Source organism: Anser cygnoides, chromosome 1 (assembly GCF_040182565.1).
Source record: "Anser cygnoides isolate HZ-2024a breed goose chromosome 1, Taihu_goose_T2T_genome, whole genome shotgun sequence".
Lineage (NCBI taxonomy): Eukaryota > Metazoa > Chordata > Aves > Anseriformes > Anatidae > Anser > Anser cygnoides.
Window position 1 is genome coordinate 128778131 of NC_089873.1, and position 24157 is coordinate 128802287.

General features: G+C 38.8%; 1 protein-coding gene across 6 annotated transcripts in view; it reads left to right on the forward strand.

Moving 5' to 3' along the window:
* SH3KBP1 (SH3 domain containing kinase binding protein 1) overlaps window positions 1–24157 on the forward strand; it is a 226641-nt gene that overhangs the window by 170989 nt on the left and 31495 nt on the right. For all 6 annotated transcript variants that reach the window (XM_066981109.1, XM_066981113.1, XM_013183859.3 and 3 more), the window contains 3 exons: window positions 672–766; window positions 19269–19370; window positions 21924–21975. In XM_066981109.1, coding sequence (XP_066837210.1) covers window positions 672–766; window positions 19269–19370; window positions 21924–21975 — 249 coding nt within the window. The remainder of the gene's footprint in view (window positions 1–671; window positions 767–19268; window positions 19371–21923; window positions 21976–24157) is intronic.

Below are 24157 nucleotides of genomic sequence, written 5' to 3' on the forward strand. Positions count from 1 at the left end.
TATAGACAGTAAATGGAAAAGGGAAGAGGAAACTTTAGACTAATATTCAAAAATCTCGTATGCTGAGTGCACAGAAGGCTTAGTTATGAGTGCCTTTGCAGTTATCAATGTATTATTTATTATTTTGTCATCTGTGTAGATTCAGAAATGCTTGTTTTCTTGCACACCGGGGGATAGATAAGCTCTGTCAACCTACTAGCTCCTTTATACTTCCAATTTGTGTGATCTGTTTGAAGGCTATACCAGTGGAAGCATTGAAGCGAGTGTCAAACACAGGCTTACTCTAAGGAAAATGGTTTGTGGCAGGTTGTGGTCTGGAGCCATTCTGTTTGAGATAATCACAGACTCACAGCGTGGCTGAGGCTGGCAGGGCCCTCTGGGCTCACCTGCTCCAAGCCCTGCCCAAGCAGGGACACCCAGAGCAGGCTGACCAGGGCCAGGCCCAGGTGGCTTTTGGATATCTCCAGGGAGGGAGACGTTGGGAGACAATGCTTCTGGGGTTACAGAACTGACTCCGTGAGGGACATCCTTGGGAATTCTCATCAGCGTGGAGTTTTTTAAATATGAGAGCATGCAGAGACAGCTGTGGAACATTTTACAAAGATTTTCACCCTTGGATAAGCAGGTTTTATAAATTGATAATTTATCACATTAAATGTTCTTCCTTTCAGCCAAGGAGTATTGCAAAGTGATATTTCCATACGAAGCACAGAATGATGATGAACTCACAATCCGAGAAGGTGACGTCGTCACACTTATCAGTAAGGTAAAAAGAATATTTTTTTTCCTATAAGCAGGGATGCAGTTTTTAAAATTCAATTACCATAAAATTCCTATGTGTGCCTTTAACAGCATCCTTCTTAAAATAATGCTATTTTAGCAATGAAACATTAAACGGATTTCATAAAGTCCTACAGATCTCTCTTCCTCTTGTGCTTTAGAGCCTTACCTCGATAAGATTGTGTGAAGAACAGTAGACATACTCTTGAGTTTATGAATTTATACAATTAATTTTAGTTTGAATGTATTGACAGAGCAAAAATTGATTGACAGAGCTAAATTGATTCCTGTAACAAACATAAAATTCTAGAGAACATAATGGAAGATTCAAGAAAGTAGCAGTTTTGAACATCTCTGTTAGGTGTGCAAATTGTCTTTATTGTAGAAATTGCGAATTAGAACTTTTGGTTTGATGGAGATGATGTACGTAAATTAGTTGAAAGAACACCTGTTTAAAATGTTGCTGTCCTTAACGCTACCATAGAGCAGAAAATCCACACAGATTTTATACAGAAATGAAATTAAATCATTTAAGACCCCAGTGTTCTTTTCTTAAAGATTACTAGAAATTGTTCAAGATTAGAAATGGAAAACCGGTGTCAAGATTTATACTAAATCTCTAAAAACTGTGTGTGGTGTCTAGTCAAATAAATAACTTACAGCAATAAGATGTTGAGCAAACTTTTTTTTTGTTGTTTTTGGTGGAAAACTTGTACAACATTATAGTTTAGCAGAACTTGATTTCCTGCTTTTGCTTAAAGACCACCGTTTGTTTAAACACTTTTGACTTCTGGACATACAAGTATTTGGGAAAAAGGTAGAAAATGGAAGAGGTTGTGGATTTCATGTGCTTTAATGAAAGTGAAAGCACAAATTCTATAACTGACAAGTTTCATAAGAAATTGTTACTTAACTTAGTAATTAAAAATAACTGGGGGGGGGGGAAGAGGGGGAAGGGAAATGCATCTATGGCAGTGTTCATTCTGGTTTAAGCTGTTTACAAATTCAGAGTATATCTTCTTTGTCCTGAAGAATGTACATGGAAAAATAATCAGACATTGGTAGGAAAATAAATTGTGAATTTAATAAACAGTTTGTCATGTTAAATATCCTTTAATGGGTACTGAAGCCTAACAATATCAATATCAACATCTTTCTTACAAGCTTCATTGCAGTGATCTTAATTTGGATGGAAGGGATAGGCCTTCAAACTGAAAAACTCATACATGTCTACAGCATGGGTATATATGAATGTATTTCTCATCTGTTTTTTTTTTTCATGTCTCCATTTTTCCCCTCCAGTATTTATTAGAATTACAAAAACAAAACACCACAACACCACAGTTGCCAAATGAGTCCAGCCTAGCCATCCTTCTTAAATTCCACTACTCTACAAAAATTGTCTTCTTTAGTGATGCAGCTACTAGATTTGCTGTGCTCGATCTGAATCTTGCATACCAGGATTCATTCCTTGTGCGCGTTGATTTGCTATTTTTAGTTATTGAAAATGTCACTTCTTTTGTTTCATGTAAATTAAAGGTAATTAAAATGAGTTAATGCTGTCATAAAGCTGTTGTTTCTAGTGTTTAGTAAAATACTTTTAATTTTACTTTTATTTTTGTGGCTTTTACAGTCAATCTAGCGCTTGCCCCCAGTGAATTTTTGTTTAGCCTGTCTTGAAAGTTGTTTGGCTTTGCCTGATTTAAAATGTTCTCGTGTAATTATTTAACAGTGTCTCTGAGTACGGAAATGGCTTTTAAAAAGTTGTTCCCGTCCACTTCACGCTTTATTGACCACGTGGATTTAACTCCCTGAGATGGCTGGTCTCCAAGTGGGGATGTGTTCTTCACTATAGCACAGAGATAAAGAGACAGCTGCTTTGCTGAGTTTTCAAAGTGAGACTGCATTTGCTTACTTTTCTTTTCCATTCTCTTCTTACTGCTTCTGTGCCAACAATGGAAGAGTTTTGGTTTGTTGTTTTTTTTTGTCTTTTCTAGTACCTGACCTGGTGATTTGACTGAATCGATCAGTTTTCCCAAATACACAGTCAGAAGTTGGTATGTTTTTTAGTATGTCCCGTTGCCTTTCTGCTCTATACTCTGATGGTATCAAGCCACCACAGACTTTTTTTTTCTTCTTCTCCATTTTCTGTGGTGTATCACATGTCCATGAACAATTACATAAAACCATTCCTCTTGAGCAAGGTGCATCTGAGCGCAAAAAGGCTTGGCGTTTCCCTTGGATGCTTTTTTTGCTTCATCCGAACTAATCTGAGGTGCTGAGGAAGCAGTGTTTAACAAGTACTCGCTTTGCAGATCCTTTTGTGGTTTGCAGAACTCATTGCAGACAGGCTTGTGGGTATTTTTCATCTATTTTTAATACGTAGTTTAAAATACAGAATTTGGAGTCAAGGTCTTTCCCATAGAGTTCTGAAAACCATGGGGTCTCCTCTATGCTCTTACCATGGAAAAGAGCAATTTTATTTTAGTCCACGTCTTCTCAAGCAGGTGTTTTAACAAAAATGTTGTTGCTTTAGCCAGCAACAACAAAGTCAGCCTCACCCTTCTGCCCAGTAATGGCCTCTGCCAGAGAGCTGCCTCTCATCCAGAATTCACATCCCTGTGCTTGCAGCATCTTCTCCATAAACAGAGTTAGTGATCCATACTGACTAAGGGGAATTAAATGGAAATGTACTTCTGCACTTCAGCTTGAGCACTTCAGAAACTATTACCATGGTTTCGCATTGCCATCAGATGACAGAGTTTCTTTTAATCTATTTGCGAGAAAGTGATTTGCAGGGGTTGTTTTCTATGCGAGACAGCATTAGACAAAATTTATTCTTCCGAATTACCTAGATGCAAAGAGAGAAGATAGCTACTTTTAAAGAAATAGATGGGAGTAACACTTCCTAAAACCCCAGATGCATTGTCATTTTCTTGAGCTCACTAAAACCAGAACGTAGTAAGATTTCTCAGCATGAGAAGTACCTCCTGAGGTTAGTCTGTTTTCACACAGATTGATAGGAATATTGAAGACTCACAATTTTAAATTGTACTGAATTTGTATTTATTCAAAAAAGAAAACATTTGGTGAGAATGTGTGGAAGTGGCTGAAGTAATAAGAAGTGAGTCACAACAGAATGGGAGAGAAAGCTTATGGGAAGTACACAAAGTGCATTGCAAGAAACTTAAATGCAGAAAGATGAGATAGCACGCAGTATGTAGGAAGAGGAAGGTGGATGAGTTAATTGAGCTAAATCGTAAGCTATGAGGAGAGCCTGTGTGTTCATGAGCATGTGAGAATGTGTGTCTGAGGAAGCTGTTACTCTAGTGTTCATCTTAAAAAAAATAAATAAATGAATTGTAGAAAGAATTATAGAGAAGTGGTATGAGTAAACGCAAAATTCAAAACCACCATTTTAAGAGTACCTCTGCAGTTGAAAGGGATAAAATTACATCAGATTTCAGTCTTTTTTTTTTTTTATCTAAATCAGTTATAAAAGTCCCTTTTCAAGACCTCCAAGTATCCACTTAAAATAAAGAGGAAACTGTTACAGGTTTTTGGTTTGTTTGTTTGCTTGCTTGCTTGTTTTTGTCCAGGCCTTTGCAGACTCTATTTCAAGTTCTCGCTCTGTTTTGATGCATAGTTAGATACTGAATCAAAAGAAGATCAGGTCTTCCGTGCAGGCCTTTATGATAGGAGAATTTGAACATCTGAATTATTTTGTGAAGTAGCCAAAGAATGTTTTGAACAGATTTGCTGAATCACAAGTGATTTCCCTAGTCACTTGAAGAGCGTGCTGGTCGGTTTTTTTATAAACTTACGGGAGTCAGAAGAGGCTGATCATTTTCCCGGCAACAGGTTGCATATTGTGGGAGATGTAAGGACAAGAACGCCATTGTGCCTGTCCAGTAGCCAGAAACAATTGCCAATTAAACAACATATTGAGTCATTTTTGAATGAATTGAATAGGCCTAAATCACCAAAAAAATACCCGATGAGATAGAGTCAAACATATGGTAGTAACAGTTATTTCCTTATAGGTGAAAATTTATGTGGAATTAAGAAGAACAAAAGAAGAAATTAATGACTTCACATAAATGTATTCTAAAAAATTCTGGAAAGGTTTTTCTCTCTGCCTTCTCCTCAGTGAAGTAAATGCCTTTGTAGATGCATAGAAAAAGTTTTATTTATTACATACTGGTGGTGCAGGTGGGCAAATTATAGTCCTTTAATTTCTTCATGTACAATATTTAAAGATAAGAGATGAGAAAATATTGTTCAGAATTCTAGAGGAAGGTAAAAACTTCATCCTGAAGGCAAATAGAACAGCAGACTTTGGAGCTTTTCTTTACAGCTAAGGGGTCTAAGAAAAATGCACTTTTTGTAGAAAGAGCAAAAAAAAAACAAAATACAGTAATCTTACAGTTAAGGTGATTGTTGTACAATTTGTGGATACAATACATTCATAAGCTGAAAACAGGTGAATGGCAAGAGGCCATGAGATTGTTACTGTAGGTTATTCTTTATAATATCAAATATTTGTGTTCTTTAGGTAATTTTTGTAGCAGCTTCAAAATGTTCCTGACAGCATTTGGATAAATATGAGAACACAGGTAGTGACTGCACTGTGCAACCAAAAGAGAGCGGCGAACGGGTGTTTCATCGTACTCAAATATTGATTTAGGAGACTATATTTGTAATAAATGGAGTTGCTTTTAAACAACAGAAGATTCACGTGACATTTTCAACTGTCATCTTGGAAGTCTTCTGGGATTTTTCATTCCAGCAATTTTAGGCATAACTACTGTAGGCTACTTTCCAGTCTTAATAGAGACTCCTAATGTAAACACTACAGATTTCTTAGCAGCTCTAATAAATTCTGAAAAAATGTGCAAGATTTGAGTGGCATATAGAAAATGACCTATGTGAGAAATCGATAGCAATAGCTAAATAATTTCAAAGCAAATACATCAAGAGCTCACTGGCAGCTCTGCACTCATTTGAAAGCAGTTTTACTTGCAAGACTGTGAAAGATTTCATTTCACTGCATTCACTGCATCAATCTACCTGAGCTCTAGGCAGTAAAGACCGCTTTGTTCCCGGGAATGAAAATAGTCTGGATAAATAAAATAAAATACTTCAAAAATCATCGCAAGGTTGAAAGCTGACAATAATAGAAGAATATCCTCACCCGAACTCTTCCCATCGGAGTAGGAGTCGTGGAGGGCAATATCAGTGGCAGTTCAGTTAACTCTGAGTTGCCATGGTGTTGACACTGATAGGTGTCAACACATCAGCTGGATCATCAAAACCGTCTGAAGAATTGATGACGTGAAAGAGAGCAAGAGTGACTTACAGCCTCCCCAAATCTTCGTAACATTTTTCAGATAGTCCTTGGAACGTTGGGGTATTGGTATCATGACAGACACTATAGAGTAATGCCCATCATTAGTGACAGACTTACATGGCAACTTTTTCTGCTCTAGGTATTTATTGGCAATCCAATTTGTAGTGCTTAATGTTATGTTGGGGAGAAAAGAGCCATAAATCAGTTTTTGCAAAGACAGTATTTGTATGTGGTGGTGGTGGTGATCATTTGCCTTAATGTGAGATTTGCAAGTTTGGTGGTTCAAAATGCTGTACATTTAGTGAGTCAGATAAAATCAAGTGTTAAGTCAAACAAACAAGTACAGGCAAGCAGAAGGGTATAAGGAAACAATGAAATGTAATTCAGCCCTACCAGCCTCTTTCATAATGTCCTGTTTTCACTGTTAAAGTGGCTACGCTGCGTTTGTTCCTGTCAGAGCATGGAATCTATTCTTGTGCAGAGAGCCTAGCGTTTTCCAATTCTTCGTGTAGTCTTCAGGCATTTAATTTCACCGCCACTGTATTTATAGTCAGTTTCCCAAGCACGGACCTTTTGACAAAACAATTCTCCTGGTTTTGTCCCTTACAACATCTTTAAATGCTCATCCTGGTCCAGAAGGTAATTGTCCAGAGCACTTTCTTTAGCTGAGAGATTGCCAAGGATAACTTGACTGGGTAGGGCTGTGAAGGAAAACAGCTGCTCTGACGGATGCAGGAGGCTCCTAAAGGGATGAAATTAGTAAGTGCTATTTACGAGAGTCTTGCCAGTTCGTTGAGGCCATGAGCAGGGGAAGGAGCAGGAACCGGCCAGTGTGCTAGAGGAGGGTGATAGCTGATACTTAATTGAGCATTTTACTAGATTATGGTGTCTCTAGGGGGAAACCTGTCTGTTTCCTGGGTTTGTGTGTGTATTTTTTTTTTCTCGTTGCTTTTAATTGCAAACAGCACACACATATTTGACAACCCTTGGTTACAGAAATATATGTACAAATGAGAGGGTTTTTAGTTTTTCTTTCGGTATATGTAAATAAGTAGATAGCAACACTGATTTTTCCATAGTAAGATGAAATTTTCATTATCTTCTACTGGATGGGTTAAAAAAATTGATAAGATTTGAAGTAATTAAAAATAAAGCTGCGTGTCTAAGAAGACAGAAATTTTCAAAGCTGAAAACATATGGTAGCTTCAGGTTCTGTCTTTCGAAAGAGGAGAAGAAGGCAGTCCTATTTCAGGGTAGACACTTGGGTAATTTTATTTTTGCCTTGACTGACAGATGAAAATTTCTATCTCATTTTTAGAAATGAGTTTGCTAATATAGCAATACAAATAAAAAATAAAATAAAATAAATCAGGTTATGCAGGGGAAAATGCATGACCTGATTTAATAAAAGTAATAAAAATGGCTTTCTGTCAAAGCAGCACAGTGGACTTTTGTTGTCACTAAATATTTTGGTCACACAGATGCCCTCAGTTAGAGCTTTAGTACAAGATTTTTTGAGGATTTGTAACTTTTGCAACAATCCTGCATACAGAAACCGAAAGGAGTAAGGTGGATGAACATCAAATAACGTCCAGCCTTAAGAAAGCTTTTATGATCTTGTGTCTTTAAAGACTAGCATGTAAGCAATAAAGGCGCTTACTCCTTACCTTTAGAAACAGGTGTTTGCCTCAGAGAGAACAACACCTGAAGAGATCTCAGTGCATGCTCTTCCTGTTGTTCCTGAGACAACCGTGAATTATTCAACACATTTTCGGTCAGACCTAACAGCCATACCACATCTGCTTTCTGTTCCTTGCCCCTTACACTGTGCTCAGCACCAGTTTCTCCCCCAAGACATCGCTCCCCCTCAGCTGATTAAGGAATCTGCTTGTACCAAAGCTGCTGATTTCCTACAGGAAATTAATTCGCGAAGTGTGCATGGTGAGGGTGCAATCCGACATGATTAATGGTAGGCTGCTGCTGAAAGGGACGGGTCTTCTCCTTCCCTTTGCCCTTGCATCTGGCTGCCTTGGTCACTGGACACGCGGGCACAGATGAGTTGGAATGGGTCATAAGATTTGAATCTAATGGGAATAAGACGGTTGGGAACTTTTGCTGGGTTTCAGGTCATGGTGCCATGTGGGATGGTAGCTGGGCTAGGTCCTGCACAATGAGGCCCTTTTAATATGCTGCTAACATGTGTGGCAAGTGTTTGGGGTCATTGTGTGGAAGTATGAACGTGTCCTCATGTGAGTTATATAAAATTTATAGGGATGCTAATGGTTGCCGAAATAAGTTCACTATCTAAAGTGATTTGATGTACTCAGTGAGTTATAGGGAAAACAGACTGTGAGTAGTTGTTCTCTCATTTTTCTTCTTGCCTGAACCTTGTCCTTGACCAAGATTTTTAAATGCTTAAAATAAATTCTTAACACTTATTCATATCTTGCAGCCTTTCTTCGATGCTGTGTTTAAAAATGGAGCATTAAGTAAGGTCAATGTAGAGACCTTACTTAAGGGCTGACAGTATGTTTAATAAGATACCAGGTGCAGACAACAGTTCACTGGTATCTTTAGAAATATTACTGAAACACTAATTTTTGAGCTGAACACGTAAATAAACTATGAAGCTAGAGATTATTGCTGGGGAGCAACCAGCACTTAAATGTTCTTGTTAGTATATATATATTTTTTTTTCTATAAGTATACACTGACGTTCTTTCTTCCTATTCTTGTTATCACTGATTGCAGTGCTACAGCAGTGTTTTCAAAGGAAGGGCTTGTATTGTTCCTCAAAAGTACCACATTTGAATTTTGACGAATGGAAGTTCAGGCCAAGCTATGTAGGTGAAGTGACAGGATCCCCCATGCATGTAGTGCTTCGAGATTTGCATCATCTAAAGAGTTAGGTTTATTTGTTAGCATTTTTTAATACAGCCAAGCTAATCTGAAAAGGTGACATATTTTAAGATTAAAAGGGAGAGAAATTTTTTTTTCTGCCCTGTGCTTATGAAAGATATCACTGACATACCAAGGCGTCTGGAAAACTGTGATTATTGCTCACAATGCAGGCGTTAAACTCACTGCTTAGATTCATCCTTTCTTTCATCCTGTGTGTTGGGTTCACATGCTGGCTTGATGGTTTTATCTCAAGTCCAACCTTGTCAGAATAAGGAGAATCATTTAAAGAGAAAGTAAATATGCATATACAGTGCCAAGTAATTAGTGATGATAATTATGACTCTGGATCTAAGATGTCTTTGGTGTAAGTAGTAATGGCATTAAATTAATACTTCAAATGATTTGTTCAATGGTTTTCTAATCTTTCTAAATGCAAAAATATAATTATATAAATATTTTATCTTAGCTTAGAGTATCAGAGGTATGTATTTTGTCTGTTACTAGCACCACCTTTCATGTTTGTGGTAGCTAACTTAGTTTTATTTTGAGTATTGGAGGGCCAGAGTTTTATGACCTGGCTCATATTTATTTCTCCATGGTATTCTGCTGACTGAACATTGCAAGTGAAGTGAATCCCCAGAAGAGATTGTTTTGTTCAATGAGCGGTGTAATTTTTTCTGTTTGCACAAATATTTCATCAAAGCAATTCAGCTTTGTTACTGATTAAACTATTTACTCACAGAGTTTAAAGTCAAAAGGTTAGATCTAGCCTAAAATGGATTTAACAGCCAAAATATATCTGGTCTGTTGGATGCTCTGCTCTGAGGTCCTGTATATTGCAGGTCATTCTTTATTCTCAGCCAATTTCTCCTTTGCAGAGTCCAACAACTCAGGCCAATTCTTGGACAGAATATGTCTCCTAGAGAGGTATCTTCTTGTTGGGCTTTCCAGTAAAAACCACTGTCTGGAAAGACAGTGTAACCACTGCTGAAATAATGTCTAATTTTTGACAGTCTCTCCCATTTCCTTCCGTACCATGTTGACACGCTAAATTCTTAGTAGAGCCTTAGAGCTTATGGATACAAATAAATTCTCCTGTTCAAAGCTTTAAAAGATGCAACTGCCCTTACCACATGTACAGTTCCCTGCTGCTTGGGCAGGAGAGCTGGCAGGAGCTGGGAAGGATTTGGATCTTCTGGGGCGCAGGCTGAGGACCCGAGCAGAATAAATTGCTTTGGATTATGGGCCAAACAGAGTCAGACTGGGAGATTTCTTCTCGTACTTTTCTCCCAGTATTTCATAATCTGTGAGTATTTGGGAGAAAGTGCATATAAGGGGGAAATGGGTGCTCTCCAGGACTGCCTCAGAAGATTAATTTATTGCCTGTTGGACTGTCTCTCTCATCTAAATGATCTTGGGTTGGGTAGATGTTGAGCGATTCATTCTGCCATATCGCCAGATTTTAAAATAATATTTCTGTTTAGGAGTACTTAGTTACTAACCAGATGCTTTAAATCATAGCCAGGTTCAAAAATATTTAACAAACTGTTGCATGATACTGTAAGGTCTCATTCCTGGTAACAGAGTTTAGTAAATAACAAAGCTTGATCATATTCCCATACAGTCTTAAGTAGCAGCACAAGGTGGGTGTAATGTAAGACTCAGGAGAGATGCTTTCCTTCACTCACAAGTGTTTTACCAAGTTTTTTGAGAATTTATAAAGACTAAAATAAATTCTTTTCTGACTTTTCAGAATAAAAGTGGATTTTGAGAGTGGTACGCCTTCATTTCAGCATTAGAATTGTACAATAAAATGCAAGAAATTTTAAAGAACCATTCCTAAATGTTACTAAACTACTTTTTTCACTCAGTTTCAGCATGATTTTATTGTTTTCCCCTAATGAAAATTGCATTAATGAATATCTGATGCAATGTGAGGTCAGCTTTTGATTAGCTCATTTCAAAGTTACCAAAATAATGCTGATCTTTGACACTAGTTTTCAATGAAAATTTTCCATCTACTTAAATCTAGGCAGTTGTTCATTAATGGGTTAAAAATAAAAACTAGAAATTTCCCTGCACATAACTGTTTTTGCCCAGTGATGTCAGACACCAGCTTTCAAAATTACAGAGCTCTTTCTGTAGCCTTCTCCCGTGCCTGTGAGAGCTGGGACCTTTTGGTCCCCGGAGGCAGGCAGCAGCGCTGTGCCACTGCTGCTCTGCGTGGGCGCAGGGAATGGCAGCCAGCTTGGCTCTCAGATTTGGTTTGCTACGAGGCCTTTAATCCTCAAACTCAGAAGCCTTTGCACATTATCTTTATATATTTATATATATACATATTTGAGTATACAGAGTGTCTTGAAAGGTGCTATAGACACATTTGTTCACCTTAAACTAAAAGGTGTTTTGTTTTTCCTTTAAATTACGAGGTTGGCTATCAATTGTGGGAAATGCTGCTGAAAAGACACTTACAATGAGGGTGGTAATAATGTAATGTGCGGCTGCCAGCACAGCAGAGCTGACACATGAAAGCTCTCAGTACAAGCGTAAGAGATATTCATGGCTTTGTGAATAATGGGATTTTATAAGCTCAACATTCTTCTTGATGAGAACCAACTATACAAGGGCAGAAGGAAAACAGACATTTGACAAATAACAATTGCCAACTGCTGGGATTTTTTTCTTGTTTTCATGCAAGGAACTGTGTATTCTGGTGAGATTTCTGTGAAACTCTCGTATCCTACCATGAGGATTTTGCTTTTTGAAACCCTGCACTGTTGTGTTGCCTCTCACTCAATACTCTGAATAGCCTATAATTTTTAGTTTGTAATCTTAGCTTGCCAATTGTATATTTTAAGCATAGTAACATATGAATCTTAAGTTAAAAAGGTAATTCTTGTAGGCCAATTTTTTAGAAGATGTCTGTAGATGAATGTACATGCAAGTCCATCTGTTTGCTTGGGCAGAAGACTTTCTGTTTAAGCATTGCCAGAGCACCCATACCACAGTGCATGCTTTGCAGCTACCTTTTCAGAGGAACTGCTGTTCTTGTTCTTGGCACTGCTTTCTGTCCTAGCTAGAATGACGAAATCAAAGGTTTATTTATCAAAAGCTTTCAATCAGAAAAGCTGAAATATCGAGCAGTTATGGATTGATGTTTACAGGATGGCTTCATGTAGTTTTGCACTACAAAGCAGCAGCGTGTTCAGCAGGCCAGCCTGTGTAATGGTCTGCTCCCTCAGAAAAAAAGAGTCCTGTTTACAGATGAAGAGATCAGCCTTTTTCAGATTTATTTCCTTGTGGGTTTACACAGCTGCAGCTATAGGCATGCATAGGGGAGAAAATAAATACATAGATTGTTACTTTGCTTTGGGACCTTGGGGAGCAGGGAAGACCTCATTCGCTTTTACAAACAAAAGCCTTTTCCTCAGCTAGGGGCAGCCCAGAAGATAAGCTGGGGAGGGAAGAGATGAAGTCGGGGATGTGGCGCTCCCTGAAATGTTTGGTAATTCAAAGGTGGTGAGAGACGAGGGAGTTGGTGCCTCCCTGAAGACCTGCTTGCTTTGGAGGAAAAGGCAGGAAACATCTTCGCACCCTCAAATAAATTAAAAAATGTGGCTGGAGCAGCGGATGCCTGCCTGGCAGTAAAGTTGTTTCTTCATCTCCCGCAAACCTTTCGTGCTCCCCAGTGCACTGCTAAATGTGCTGGTGCTGTACTCTGTGGAGGGGCTGAATAGGTTGTGTAGGCAGCCCCTGCCAGCCTTGCTCAGGCCCTCATTTTAGTACAGCTGCAGAGGCTGTTCAGCTGTCGGTAGGCTCCCTGCTAGTATTAGGCAGCCGATGACGTTGGAAAGAGCAATCTCCAGGCATTTACAGCCAGCTTCAGCAGAGATCTAGAAGCAAGTCCGGTGGGCTTCTGCGCCCAGGCAAGAGAAAAACTATAATTACAACTGAGCACACAGCCAAGTAGCTACTGCTTTTTATTTAAGTGATTAAGAACGGTCTCGTAGCACACAGTAACTCTCCTTTAAGTGGCTATAAGTGGAGAAAAAAATAAGTAAAATAAAGCACGGTACTTGAAAGAAAAGATAGTTCCGTGTGCCTGACATTTAAAGTACAGTGCATTATTGACTCCTAGCAAAACAATTTTAAAAATCCATATTGTGAATTTATATTACAGGCGTGTTCACAAGCAGGAGCGCTGCTTTCTGTTTGCAGGGAAAGGGTTGGTTGCCCTCGTCGTCTTTTCACTGGCTGGGGCTTAGAGCACAGCACTGGGGACTGGAAACCAACCCATCTGTGGCAACTAATTTTGAGAGGGGTGGCTTTATATGAAGTGAAATAACCTTGGTATTTGGAATATCTGAATGTCCTGCCCACTCGGAGCGGTGAGAAGGGGGCCGTGAAGCTGAGAGAGACTCAGAGAGGGCGATTTCAGTCATGTCTGGGTGGCACTGCAGTCCGTCCATGTCAGGCTGGAGAGCAGGTCTGCCCGAGAGGGGCTTGTGGCCTGCTGGGTGTGAATCTCCCTCTTCCGATTTCGTAGCCTTGAACGTGGTCTCAGCTACTAAATTGAAGATCGAGCGAGCAGGGGACTGGCAGCTCTGTCTCTCCAACCCCTTCTGTCAACTCTGAACACCAAAGGGAAATGGCGAGGGTAACTGACTGAGGGAACGTTTGCATTCTTGTCCTGCGATCGCCTGTACTCTCTGATCAGGCAGACGAACAGGGCCAGCCTCTTGTCAGTCGTGTGGATCTAGATACAGCTGCATCTGTGCAACGAGTGGAGTATTCGTAAGGTTATGCAGTATTACGGAGCCTTCCGCTGTGGCTTTTCGTTCAATCTCCACCAGCTTCTGCTTTTTTACAGTTCAACTGAGACCACCAGGGGAAGAAATAGCACGGGGTTTGTTCTGGTACGATAGCAGCCGTTGTGCTGCCAAACAAACCTGTTGGTGTGGGATACACATACATACCGTATGTGTAAGAGACCAAGCAGTGTCAGGATCCATCCACACAGAAGAGGAAGAAGTGTGACTTTTTAGGTTATAGTAGCCACTATGAGAGTTGCTACAAGATTGTCACAGTTTCCTGAAGGGATACTAAGCCATGATCTTATGCTATTAACCCTACTTACATACTTCACTGTATTTCACTTATATTCACTAATAGTGTGAAAAAATTGGTACTCCAAATAGCAGACCAAAAGGTCTTTGCTTTCATATTAAAATATCTGCTCACTGCTTTGTCTGATCTCTCTAGTCATGCATCTCCTCTCTCCCATTGCACTTTTAGTCACCACAGACTTAAATTTCAGAGTGGTGCTGTGTTCTTGTCTTATTGTTGGTTTGAGGATTGTATTTTTTCTTTTCTGTTAGTTTAATATTCCCTTCTGGGAAAAATAAGAATAAAAAAAGTCCCTCTTGCAGTTTTCTTCCTAGCTTGCATGCCTCGCTTCTAATTATATGAAGACTATTTTCTTCTCTTATTCTTCATGTCAAGAAAAGGACTGGCGTTTTTTAGTTCATCTGTGTATGCCTTTAAAATTGTTGGCAACATGTTGACAAAAGCCAGTTGTATTCTGCTTTTCTGGTAGTTGCCATTTCTCCTATGTTTACCCTTTTCTCTTACATTTTTTTCTGACTTCCTTAAGAATTCCAGCGCAGTTTGATATTCTATTACCTTACATTTTGTGTAATATTTGTTTCTTATGAAGTTTAAAAATTCCTTCTCAAAAAATCCTCAACACTTCTTTTTCATGACTACATTTGTCCAATTCTTTACCCTAATATACTTATCACAAGATGAATTTTGCTAATAAATACCAAATCCAATGTATTTAATTTATTAGCACTAATTAGTGATCTAGTGGGTTTGGAATTAAAATGGATTTTGATTCTTCAGTAGAAGAGCTTTTCATCCTTTCATTTTTGCCTCCACTCTCTCCTTTTATTTCATTCTTCAAAGTCATTTGAATTAAATTTGTCAGAGACAATATTTTTGAACTAGAAATGAAGGTACAATGAAGATTTGTGTTCCAGTGAGAAAATGCTAAAATTTCCCACTAGATTTTTTGTTTTCCTTATGCCATGCATCTGCCTCAGCCTGAACAATGAAAACAGACCTGTCAGTTGTAATTGCCAGAGGATTTCTGTAAGGTATTTGATTGCACTGTCACTGCCTTGGACATGAACATAGTCTCTGACTCAAGCTTTGGTAGAAGCCAATTTTTAGTGTAGATAAATGCTGGCCTGGCTACTACCTATCTTGCATGAACTCTAGTATCTATCAGATACAATTTTATCTTTAATCTCCTTTTTTTTTTCCCTTAAACTAAAATGTATTTTTAGTAATTGGAATACATTTTTTTCCCTAGAACTTAGGGGACGTTTCAGCATCTGATTTTTATCTATCTATGCTGTTATGAGTCTGGTAGAATAACATGAAGGTAAAGGAGAGATCCACTTCGTTAATAAATTTTGGAATGTGTTACGGGGTTGTAATAGCTTGGTGGCTCTTGTGTAAAATCTAAATTTTGAGTTGACAGCCATTTTGCCAACATTAAACACATGAAGCTGTATTTAAAAAAAGACAGCATGATTAGGACTGCGTGGCTGACAGGGATCTAGAACTGGTGGAGTTGCTTTTGCTCGATGTTGACAGCCAGCCATGTGGTTCTGATCACAGTGCCTTCACTGCGCTTCAGGGCTCTGATGTCATTTGTTAGTGCATGAGGCAGCTTGTTGCAGCTCCAGCTCAGGTGTCCTCATATGGTAGGCTCTTGTGATGAGGATGTACCTGCTGTCAGCATTGTATATGGGCATCCAGAGCTTGCTTAATTAAAGAGAAACTGCCTAACGATCTACTGATGTAGGAAAATCATGTGTGGTGATTGGCTGCATTAAGCCCAAGTGACAAGATGGAGAGAAGAAAAAAGCAAACGTGCAGCTGTTCTGGATTAATGAGCATGAAACACAAGCAGTTTTTCATGAAAACAAATAAACTCTAAGAAAAGTGTGGAGTACAAAATGCGTGTGTGCTACTAAAATGAAGAAACGGGAGTAAGATTTGTGTTTCCTAAGAGGAAAAAAAATACAATCTAAAAAAAAATTACATGATGTCGTGCATTGTTTAGCCGGGGTTATTAGCTGGCCCTAAGCTATACTGTGAGTAGAAGCACAAGCTTTCATGTCCAGAAGCTTGGGTTATTATTAATATTTTAAAAATATAAACTGGGTATCGTTTTGGTGATTTCAGGATGGCATGGTAGGGTGCAGAGGGCATCACAAAACATGCCACGTTAACAGTGCAGTTGAGTGCCCTACTTGCTGGGCTGCACAAGTGGGAGAGCCAAGTGGGAGGGCTCCTGCACATCAGGAATGAGGGGTGCTGGCTGAGGTAAGGGTAAAAGCCTGCACACAGCCTGCCTGTGCCATGCATGACTGGCTGATTATCTCAGTCCTTTGCGGAGCGCTGTGTTCACTCAGTGGATATTTGAAAACATCAGCAAGTCGAGGATCAGATCACTAACAAAGGTTTGACAGTCTAACCAAACTGATAAATGTCTCCTAAATAACTGTGATGGTCTGGAAAGGGTAAGTGTCCTTGGGGAAGGCCACCCTGCTAAAGAGCAGGGAGAATGCAGGAGACAAACAGGGATTAAACACGAGACAAAAACGACCAGAAAGAGAATGAAAGTTCAGTGCCTGCATTTGTAGATCAGGAACGCATTACATCAGAGTAAAATATGGAGATATGAAGGAAAAAAAGTACATACCTTAAACAGATGTGATACAAGAAAACATGATATTTAGCTTTCTTGTTTAGTCAGCACGTATTGCCAGGTGGTGAAGCGATCTAATTAAGCTAAATAAAAAGCCTTGAAGAGAAGAAAAATTAAAAAATAAAAAACATAAAAGCTGTGCTCTTCTTTAATGCTAGTCTGTTTTCTTTCAAATATCATCAAATGTGTTATGCATTTTATGTGTGATCCTTTTGGGTCCTTTCCAGCGCTAGATATTCTGTGATTATAACTTACAGAAAAATACCAACATGCACAGTCATTGTGAGCAATATTTTAAAGAATTCTCCTGGCATTAAGTACACCTGATTAAGTTAACTTGTGTTGTTCTGATATCCCTGTAGCAGCTGAACCAAATGATACCATGGAAATATAACGATGATAAGATCATCTTGCATGCATGTATTATCATGCAATCTTTTATTGACTGTTCATATTTTGATTTCTGTAGTGGATCCTCTCCCCTATTTAAAATACTGCTTGCTTTCGCTACACACAGTATTACTGTTTCCTCTTAGCTTTTCCTTCTGTACTTCTGTAGCGTGTACAAGCTTTGTAAGTATTTTTCTTCAAACCTTTTTTAAGTTGTGAAAGAGTGCTATGATTTTTTTCCCAGGAAGATGATGAAATGAAGATCAGAGTGGCCGTTTTCTAAAGTATTTGCTCACATTGCATATTCACCTTGAAAAATAAGTTCAGATCTGTCTTTTTATGAATATTTAACGTGCAGTTACCCTTTATATATGGCTACAACAATGACTGATCTGTGCAAGTGACATTTAAACTCTAGAGTGTTCACAGGTACTGCACAACAGATACGGCTTCACAAACAAATTGTGTAGATAAAGTGTCAAGACATGACTTCACTTATGTTTCTACAGCTGTTTTCTTATACCACAAGAATGTAAATATCTGGACCCCTTGATCCAGTGCTGTTTCTGGAGGGATATTACCTCATAGCATACATGAGGCTTGTAGAATTTGGCCTATTTCTTTTGCTTCTGTCCAATTTTTCTAGCTTTGTTCTCTGTAAAAACCTGTATAATTACTTACTGCATGTTGTTGTCTCTCCCTTTTACCTAAACTACCTGCCCACTCTTGCCTCCTTTTCTTATATCTGCACCACTCTGTTTCTGCTTGCCCCTCTGTTCCAGATGCACGGCTTTTTCTTTCTTTCTCACTTTATGGAAAAGCAAGAAGGCAGTTGTCTTGTAATGAGCCAGTTTTTACACATCACCATGCTTTTTTCCACAGCCCACATAAGGTCTTTGCAGGGAAAGACCTGCTCCGTTTCTGTAGCAGGGAGTGATGGAAAATCCTCACCGCAGTGAACGTGTGGAACAGTGACCATGCCCCAAGCTAGGACTGTTAGACCTACGTCAGTACCACTGAGCATTCAGAGAACAGAGCTGCTAAATTACATCTGAGCTCTTCTAAACAGTGCTGAAACGTGATTTCTGAAAAGCAAAACCACTTTGTTAAATCTTAGAGAATTTCCATAGGGCTGGATTAGAAATGTTAGCTCTGTTGAACTCTGAGCCACTCAGTGCGGCTCTGCCTCCAGGACAGCTGGATGTACCTGGCTGGTGCATATGGTGTGGTCAGACCAGATCTGTAGCTGTGGAAGGGACTACAGCGATTGCTTAAGGCTGAGGTAGCCGGATGGTGTGGGATCCCAGCTGCAAATCCAACCCTGGTTAGTGCTGCCTGTCATAGGATGGGGCGATCCCTTCTGATTTTTTGTCATGACCAGCCCATGTACTGTCTGTGGGATTTCCCTTCCCCTCACATTTCAGATGTGTAATATTTACTGCATGGCTCTGAGCCATATGAAGATTTAGGTTCACTTTTTTCATTGCGAGTACTTAGCTGTGCATTGTTTTGCCGTGCACGCGACATTGTGTTGCTGAAAAATGCCACAGAAAAAAATGGTGCTTTGCAGTGATCAGGCGTGTAATGCCTTCTTAATTGGACAGTGATCAAATTTAATAACTTCAGGAGTAATTCTAATGTGTCAAGGTTTTCTTGAAAGTGTGGCAAATGAACGAGCTTTATTACCTCTTGGGATGTATGATGTTTAATTAAGTTATTGTCTTTCTCTGAAACGAAGTCACAGAGAAGTAGTGCCATACATGCTCAAAATGCTTACTGGTTTAACAGATCAAATGCTGAAATAGTGTTTTGCTTTAGACACAGACAAGCTCTTGAGCTCTTACAGCATGTTTATTGTTCTTCCCTAGCTGCTCCATATGATAATGTAATGCAGGGTGATTACTGAAGTTTTTATCTGGTAGATTACCCTGTTAACCTGGCACTCCAGTAAATTGTCATGTTCTAGCAAAAAGGCAGGACATTATGCAAAAGAGCACTTCAGCACACAAATCTGTTCAGCATCCAAGCACCGTGTGTTTTTCATTTTATTTTACTGTTTTGTAGGATTGCATTGATGTAGGTTGGTGGGAAGGAGAACTGAATGGCAGACGAGGAGTGTTTCCAGATAACTTTGTCAAGCTTCTTCCTTCTGATTTTGAAAAAGAGGTAAGCAATGTATTCTTTCAGTCTCACTGTAGAATGCAGAATGGAACTGGAATTGAAATTCTGTTTCAGGTATGTGATTTAGACAAGTTTTATTTGTAAGCTAATAACAAAAAAAAAAAAGAAAAAGTTAAAGGAAATGAATTCTGAGTTACTAAGCATCTGTGAAGAGCATGTACGTGATTGGCCTATCCAGTCAGCCTTCACTACGTTGTCCTGAAAGCCCTCTGTCCTGTGTCTTAAGTTTGAGAAACTGGTGATCCCAGTGTAATTTGCCAAGTCAGGTGATGCAATGATGATCAGAATTATCAACTTCTCTCCTTTGTTACTGTGGTAGAATATCCTGTTTTGCCAGCAGTCAAGCACTCTTGCAGAAATAAGAGGGTGAAACTTTAGCTGTGAGATTTGAAAGACAACAGTGAGCTTTTGGTATCTCAGAGACATGTTCCTTTACCTCTCTCAGAATTATTAAAAAGGAAGATATAAAATCTCCAGAAAAGCCTTTTCAGCCTCTGGTTATTTGAAAGAGACAGAGTTGTTATTTGCCAAGCAATATTTAGAAATCTTGCAGCTTCCTGAAGGAAAGGAGTGGATTTCTTCCCCAAAAAGTCCATTCCATTTTTAGGAACCTTTTCAGTCATCAGTGTGATATTATGAGCTTGCAATCAGGCTTTTGATGAGTATTTCACAGTGACAATGTAAGCCTTCTGTGATAAAACCAAGACTTACTGACACTCAGCTTCAATCTTTGGCAATAAAATTGGATGCCAGAGGCAAAAATTAAATAACTTGGAAAACTTAATAAAGGAACTATTAAACAACTCATAGAAGCTAACATGATAATTATTAAAAATAATGGTAGAAAAGCAGCAAAAACTGTTGGAGATTAGCATGCAATTTCATATCAGAATGTATATTCTAGCTTTAGGCCTACTAATAAAAGAAAATGATATCCGAAAGAGGCAGAAATCATGAACCTTAAGACATAGTGAGCCCTCAAATTGTAATATGGAAGACAAAAACTTCACTCTTACCCCTTTTCTTTGGTGGTGAAATTTATTCAGTCTTTCTAAACTAAAAAAAAAAAAGAAGTATGTCTTTAAGTATTTTTACTCTTTAGATTATGATGAATTTAATTTGTAGAATAAATTAAATATTCAGGCACTTAGAAATTGCAGCGAGGTTTGCTGTAAAAATTGATAATAAAATTTTATTGATTTTAGGAACGACATAGATCTGGCCATGTAAGTAAGTAACTGGTAGAACTATAGACTGTCTTTCTTTGCTTGAAACAGCACTAAAAGGGAAGGAAATGGATACTTTTTCCAGAGGTTTTGCCAGGTATTTTCTGATACGATCCAGAAACCTTGGATTCCATCCCATAGTCTGAAAGAATATGCGTTGCAGTAGTTCTGCTTGTTGAACAAAAGCTCAGGATCTTTTCCTGTCTCCTTATTCAGTCCTCAGTTTTCCCATCCTGTTTCTTTCCCACACATGGTCGACCCCAGGTCTTTTCTGTTCACTGCTTAGTCCCAGCCTCCACCAGCTGGGGGGTTGGCTCATAATGGTGGTGGATTGAAATAGTTGATGCTGAAGATGCAACACTTTTTTGGTATTTTATTCTGGACTAGTTCAAGCCCGGCCCCATTGACTGTCCAACCGTCAGCAGTTGGAATACATGAGGTGCACTCCTTCAGCGTGTCTTTTGGTCTAGCTCTCACCTGAAAGGCTTCTATTCCATGACCCCTGAGACCTGTCTGTGAGGCAAACCAAAGCACAGCAAATGTTTGAGATGGGCAAGTGATAGGATGATTCACTACAAAGCTCGCTCCTTCCTGAAAGTAAAACATTCATTCTGATACACAGCAGAGCAGAAAGGATCCTGTGGTTCGTTAGACAAAGTGACTTTAACTGGAAGCTGATGAGGAAATTGTATTGTTTTGAGAAGGCAAAAGAGAAGGAGAAGGAAAATTGGAGAAGGAAGTAGCATGAAGGAGCATTAAGCCTGCTCAGAGAAACATGGAGGAGCAAGGAGGAATTGCAAGGCTCTGCAGGTGGATAAGATAACCGAGAAGGTGATGGAGACAGTCTAGAAGTGAAGTCCACAGAAAGGAAACTGGGAATGGTTGGACAAGAAGGAAACAAAACTACAGAGCAGGGACATAGAGTGAGAGGGGAAAAAAACTAACTGGATAAAGAAATTAGATGTAGGGAGAGAGTGAATGTAGATGACAATTCAGGTAGTGAGCTCAGGAATAGGTTTCTTCCGTAAATCGAAGATCATACTTTCCTCTGATCTTCAGGCACATAAGCTGAATTCTCTTCTCCTCCAGCAGGATGTTTCAATTGCAAAAGTAGAAAGATTAATTTTTTAATGCTATATTCTCTCTTAAAATTCGTTGTATGGAGTTATTTGGGGGAACTCTGTGACAGATCTGTATTCTCAAGTCTTGTAATTCTTAATGTTAAACAGTCTGTGATTACATCCAACCTTTGTGTGAATGAGATTCACAGGCATTTTGAAGTGATCTCTTTTCTTCTGTTATTAAATTTTAGAGACCGAAGAAACCACCACCTCCATCAGCTCCTGTCATCAAACAAGGATCAGGTAAGTTACAGCCAATTCTGTACAGCACATACCAGTGAGCACATCTCAGTTCGAGCAAATGTATTCAAATTTAGATAGAATTCATGTATGTCAAAATTCATATACAGCAGGTGTATAGATAACAAGTAATAATCAGAATCAAATTGCAAAAAGATGAGGTAGCCCCAAAAGACTGTTGTGTGCTCTTTAAATGTTCTGCAGGCAACCATCTGCACATTTTAAAATAATGTATTTTATCTCTTGTTAATTGGTAGCAAGCCTGATACTTTAGTTATCAGAAATTCTTCAGTTCCATTTATTCACTGAAGTTGATGATGTGAATGTCTCTGCAGTACAGACACTAATTGCTGGAGCCTAATCGTACCTGCGGTGGGAAACCACATTCACTTTACACCTGTAGATCTGATCTATTCTCAATAGATTTTTTTCCATACCTAAGACAGTGTTAGAGAACTTGGCTGTAATTCAGTGGCTCCATCTGAGTTTCAATCTAAGTCTTGCAAACCTGCAGGAATGCTGGAGCCAGCTGCCTGTCTCCAGGTTCTATGCTATAGTTAGATTCCTGTTTTTTCAGTACTTTACAAACATAAATATAGAAGGTACTATCTTGAATCTGGTTATGTAGGTAATTGTGTTGCAGATGTATTAAGGGGCTGATTATGTTTTCCAAATGTATGAGTGTTAGTAAAGCTGTTTTTGGAGTATGTTAGACTGAGTTGTGTCTCAATATTTAGAGCTGAAACCACTTTTATTTGTAGTTTTAAAATGACCTCTCAATACAAAAATCTGCACAATTTCTTAAATTTGCATGATTTATATTTTCCATGGAACTCAGAAACAGTTGAAGTATCTACACCCTTGACAGGTCTGACCTCAGAAACCTAATTCCTATTCCGTTCGTGTAAAATCACAAGTCACGAGGCATGGGATGCACTCAAAGTTTTCACTGGTGTTGCAGTTGTAGTGGAAACATAACTATGGCTGGAATTCTTTAATCCCTTAACCCCCATTAGTTTGTTAAAATTCTGCAGCGGTGCTAGCACTTCCCCCACTGCTGGCACACGTTAGGAAAAAATAAAAATAAAAAAAACAAGCACAGCCAATCTAGTCAGATTTTTTTTTTCTGTCTACGTGGTCAGTTCCAGCTCTGACTGGCTTAAAAAGTAAATTTCCCTCTCCTACAGTCTTGACCCAGTCATTAATAGAATAAACAAGTTACACCACAGTACAATTTGCTGAGAATCAATAGGTTATAATTTAAATGATTTGATTTTGTCAAGCAGTTCTTTGACTACACAATCACGACTACAAATATTTGGTTTGCTTATTGGCACCCATGGTTTGTTCCTCTCACCGTCTTGAAACTCCAAAAGCATAGATTTGATTTCAAGACCATTGATATAACAGTGTGTCGAAAGAGAGCAGTGTAACCTTGCCATCTAGTGGTGGCTGCATATTAAAGATGTGTGAGAGAGAACTAAAGTTACTGCCTGGTGCACGTTTTGGAAAAGCTCTATAAAAAGTTATATTTCTTTCAATTCATACTCCTCTCATATTTCTCTGATTTAAAATTAGAGAATAATACTTTAAACTTGTTTTTTCCTATTTACATCCAAGGCATTAGCTGTGTCACCACAGCAGGATAATGTGCCCATTTTCAGAAGTAAAAGTGGATACAGCAGCCAAGACTACTGCTGTTCTTTGTTTTCATACTCAGTCTTTGACTAGTCCTGACAGTTTATGCACAAGTGTTTCTTCTGATATGTATTTAGAGGTGAAAATCATCCTGTGTTTATTACCATCCTGATATCCTCTGCTGTGTCAAACTGTCACTTTACCAAGGTGACACTGTACTTTACCACATCCCCATGGCAGGCTTTACTGTTGATGGTATGTAATAATTTCCAGTAAGGTTTCTGCATATTTAACTATTCATAGTATGATGAATAAAGTGTGCAGTCTAAATAATTAAATATCAATATATTCTGATGCAGAGCATAAATCATGGCAGAGAACTAGAATTGGTCTTTGTAGTGCAAGTCTCGCACTAAGGGACATGTCTAGTTTGTATTATAGTGTAGTGGAAAGTTTAGCTGTATTTCCAAATTATATACAGCAGCATAGTACACTGCCAGGGCCATCTTTGTTGGGACACTTTACAAAGCAAGGTGTGAAAGCTGGG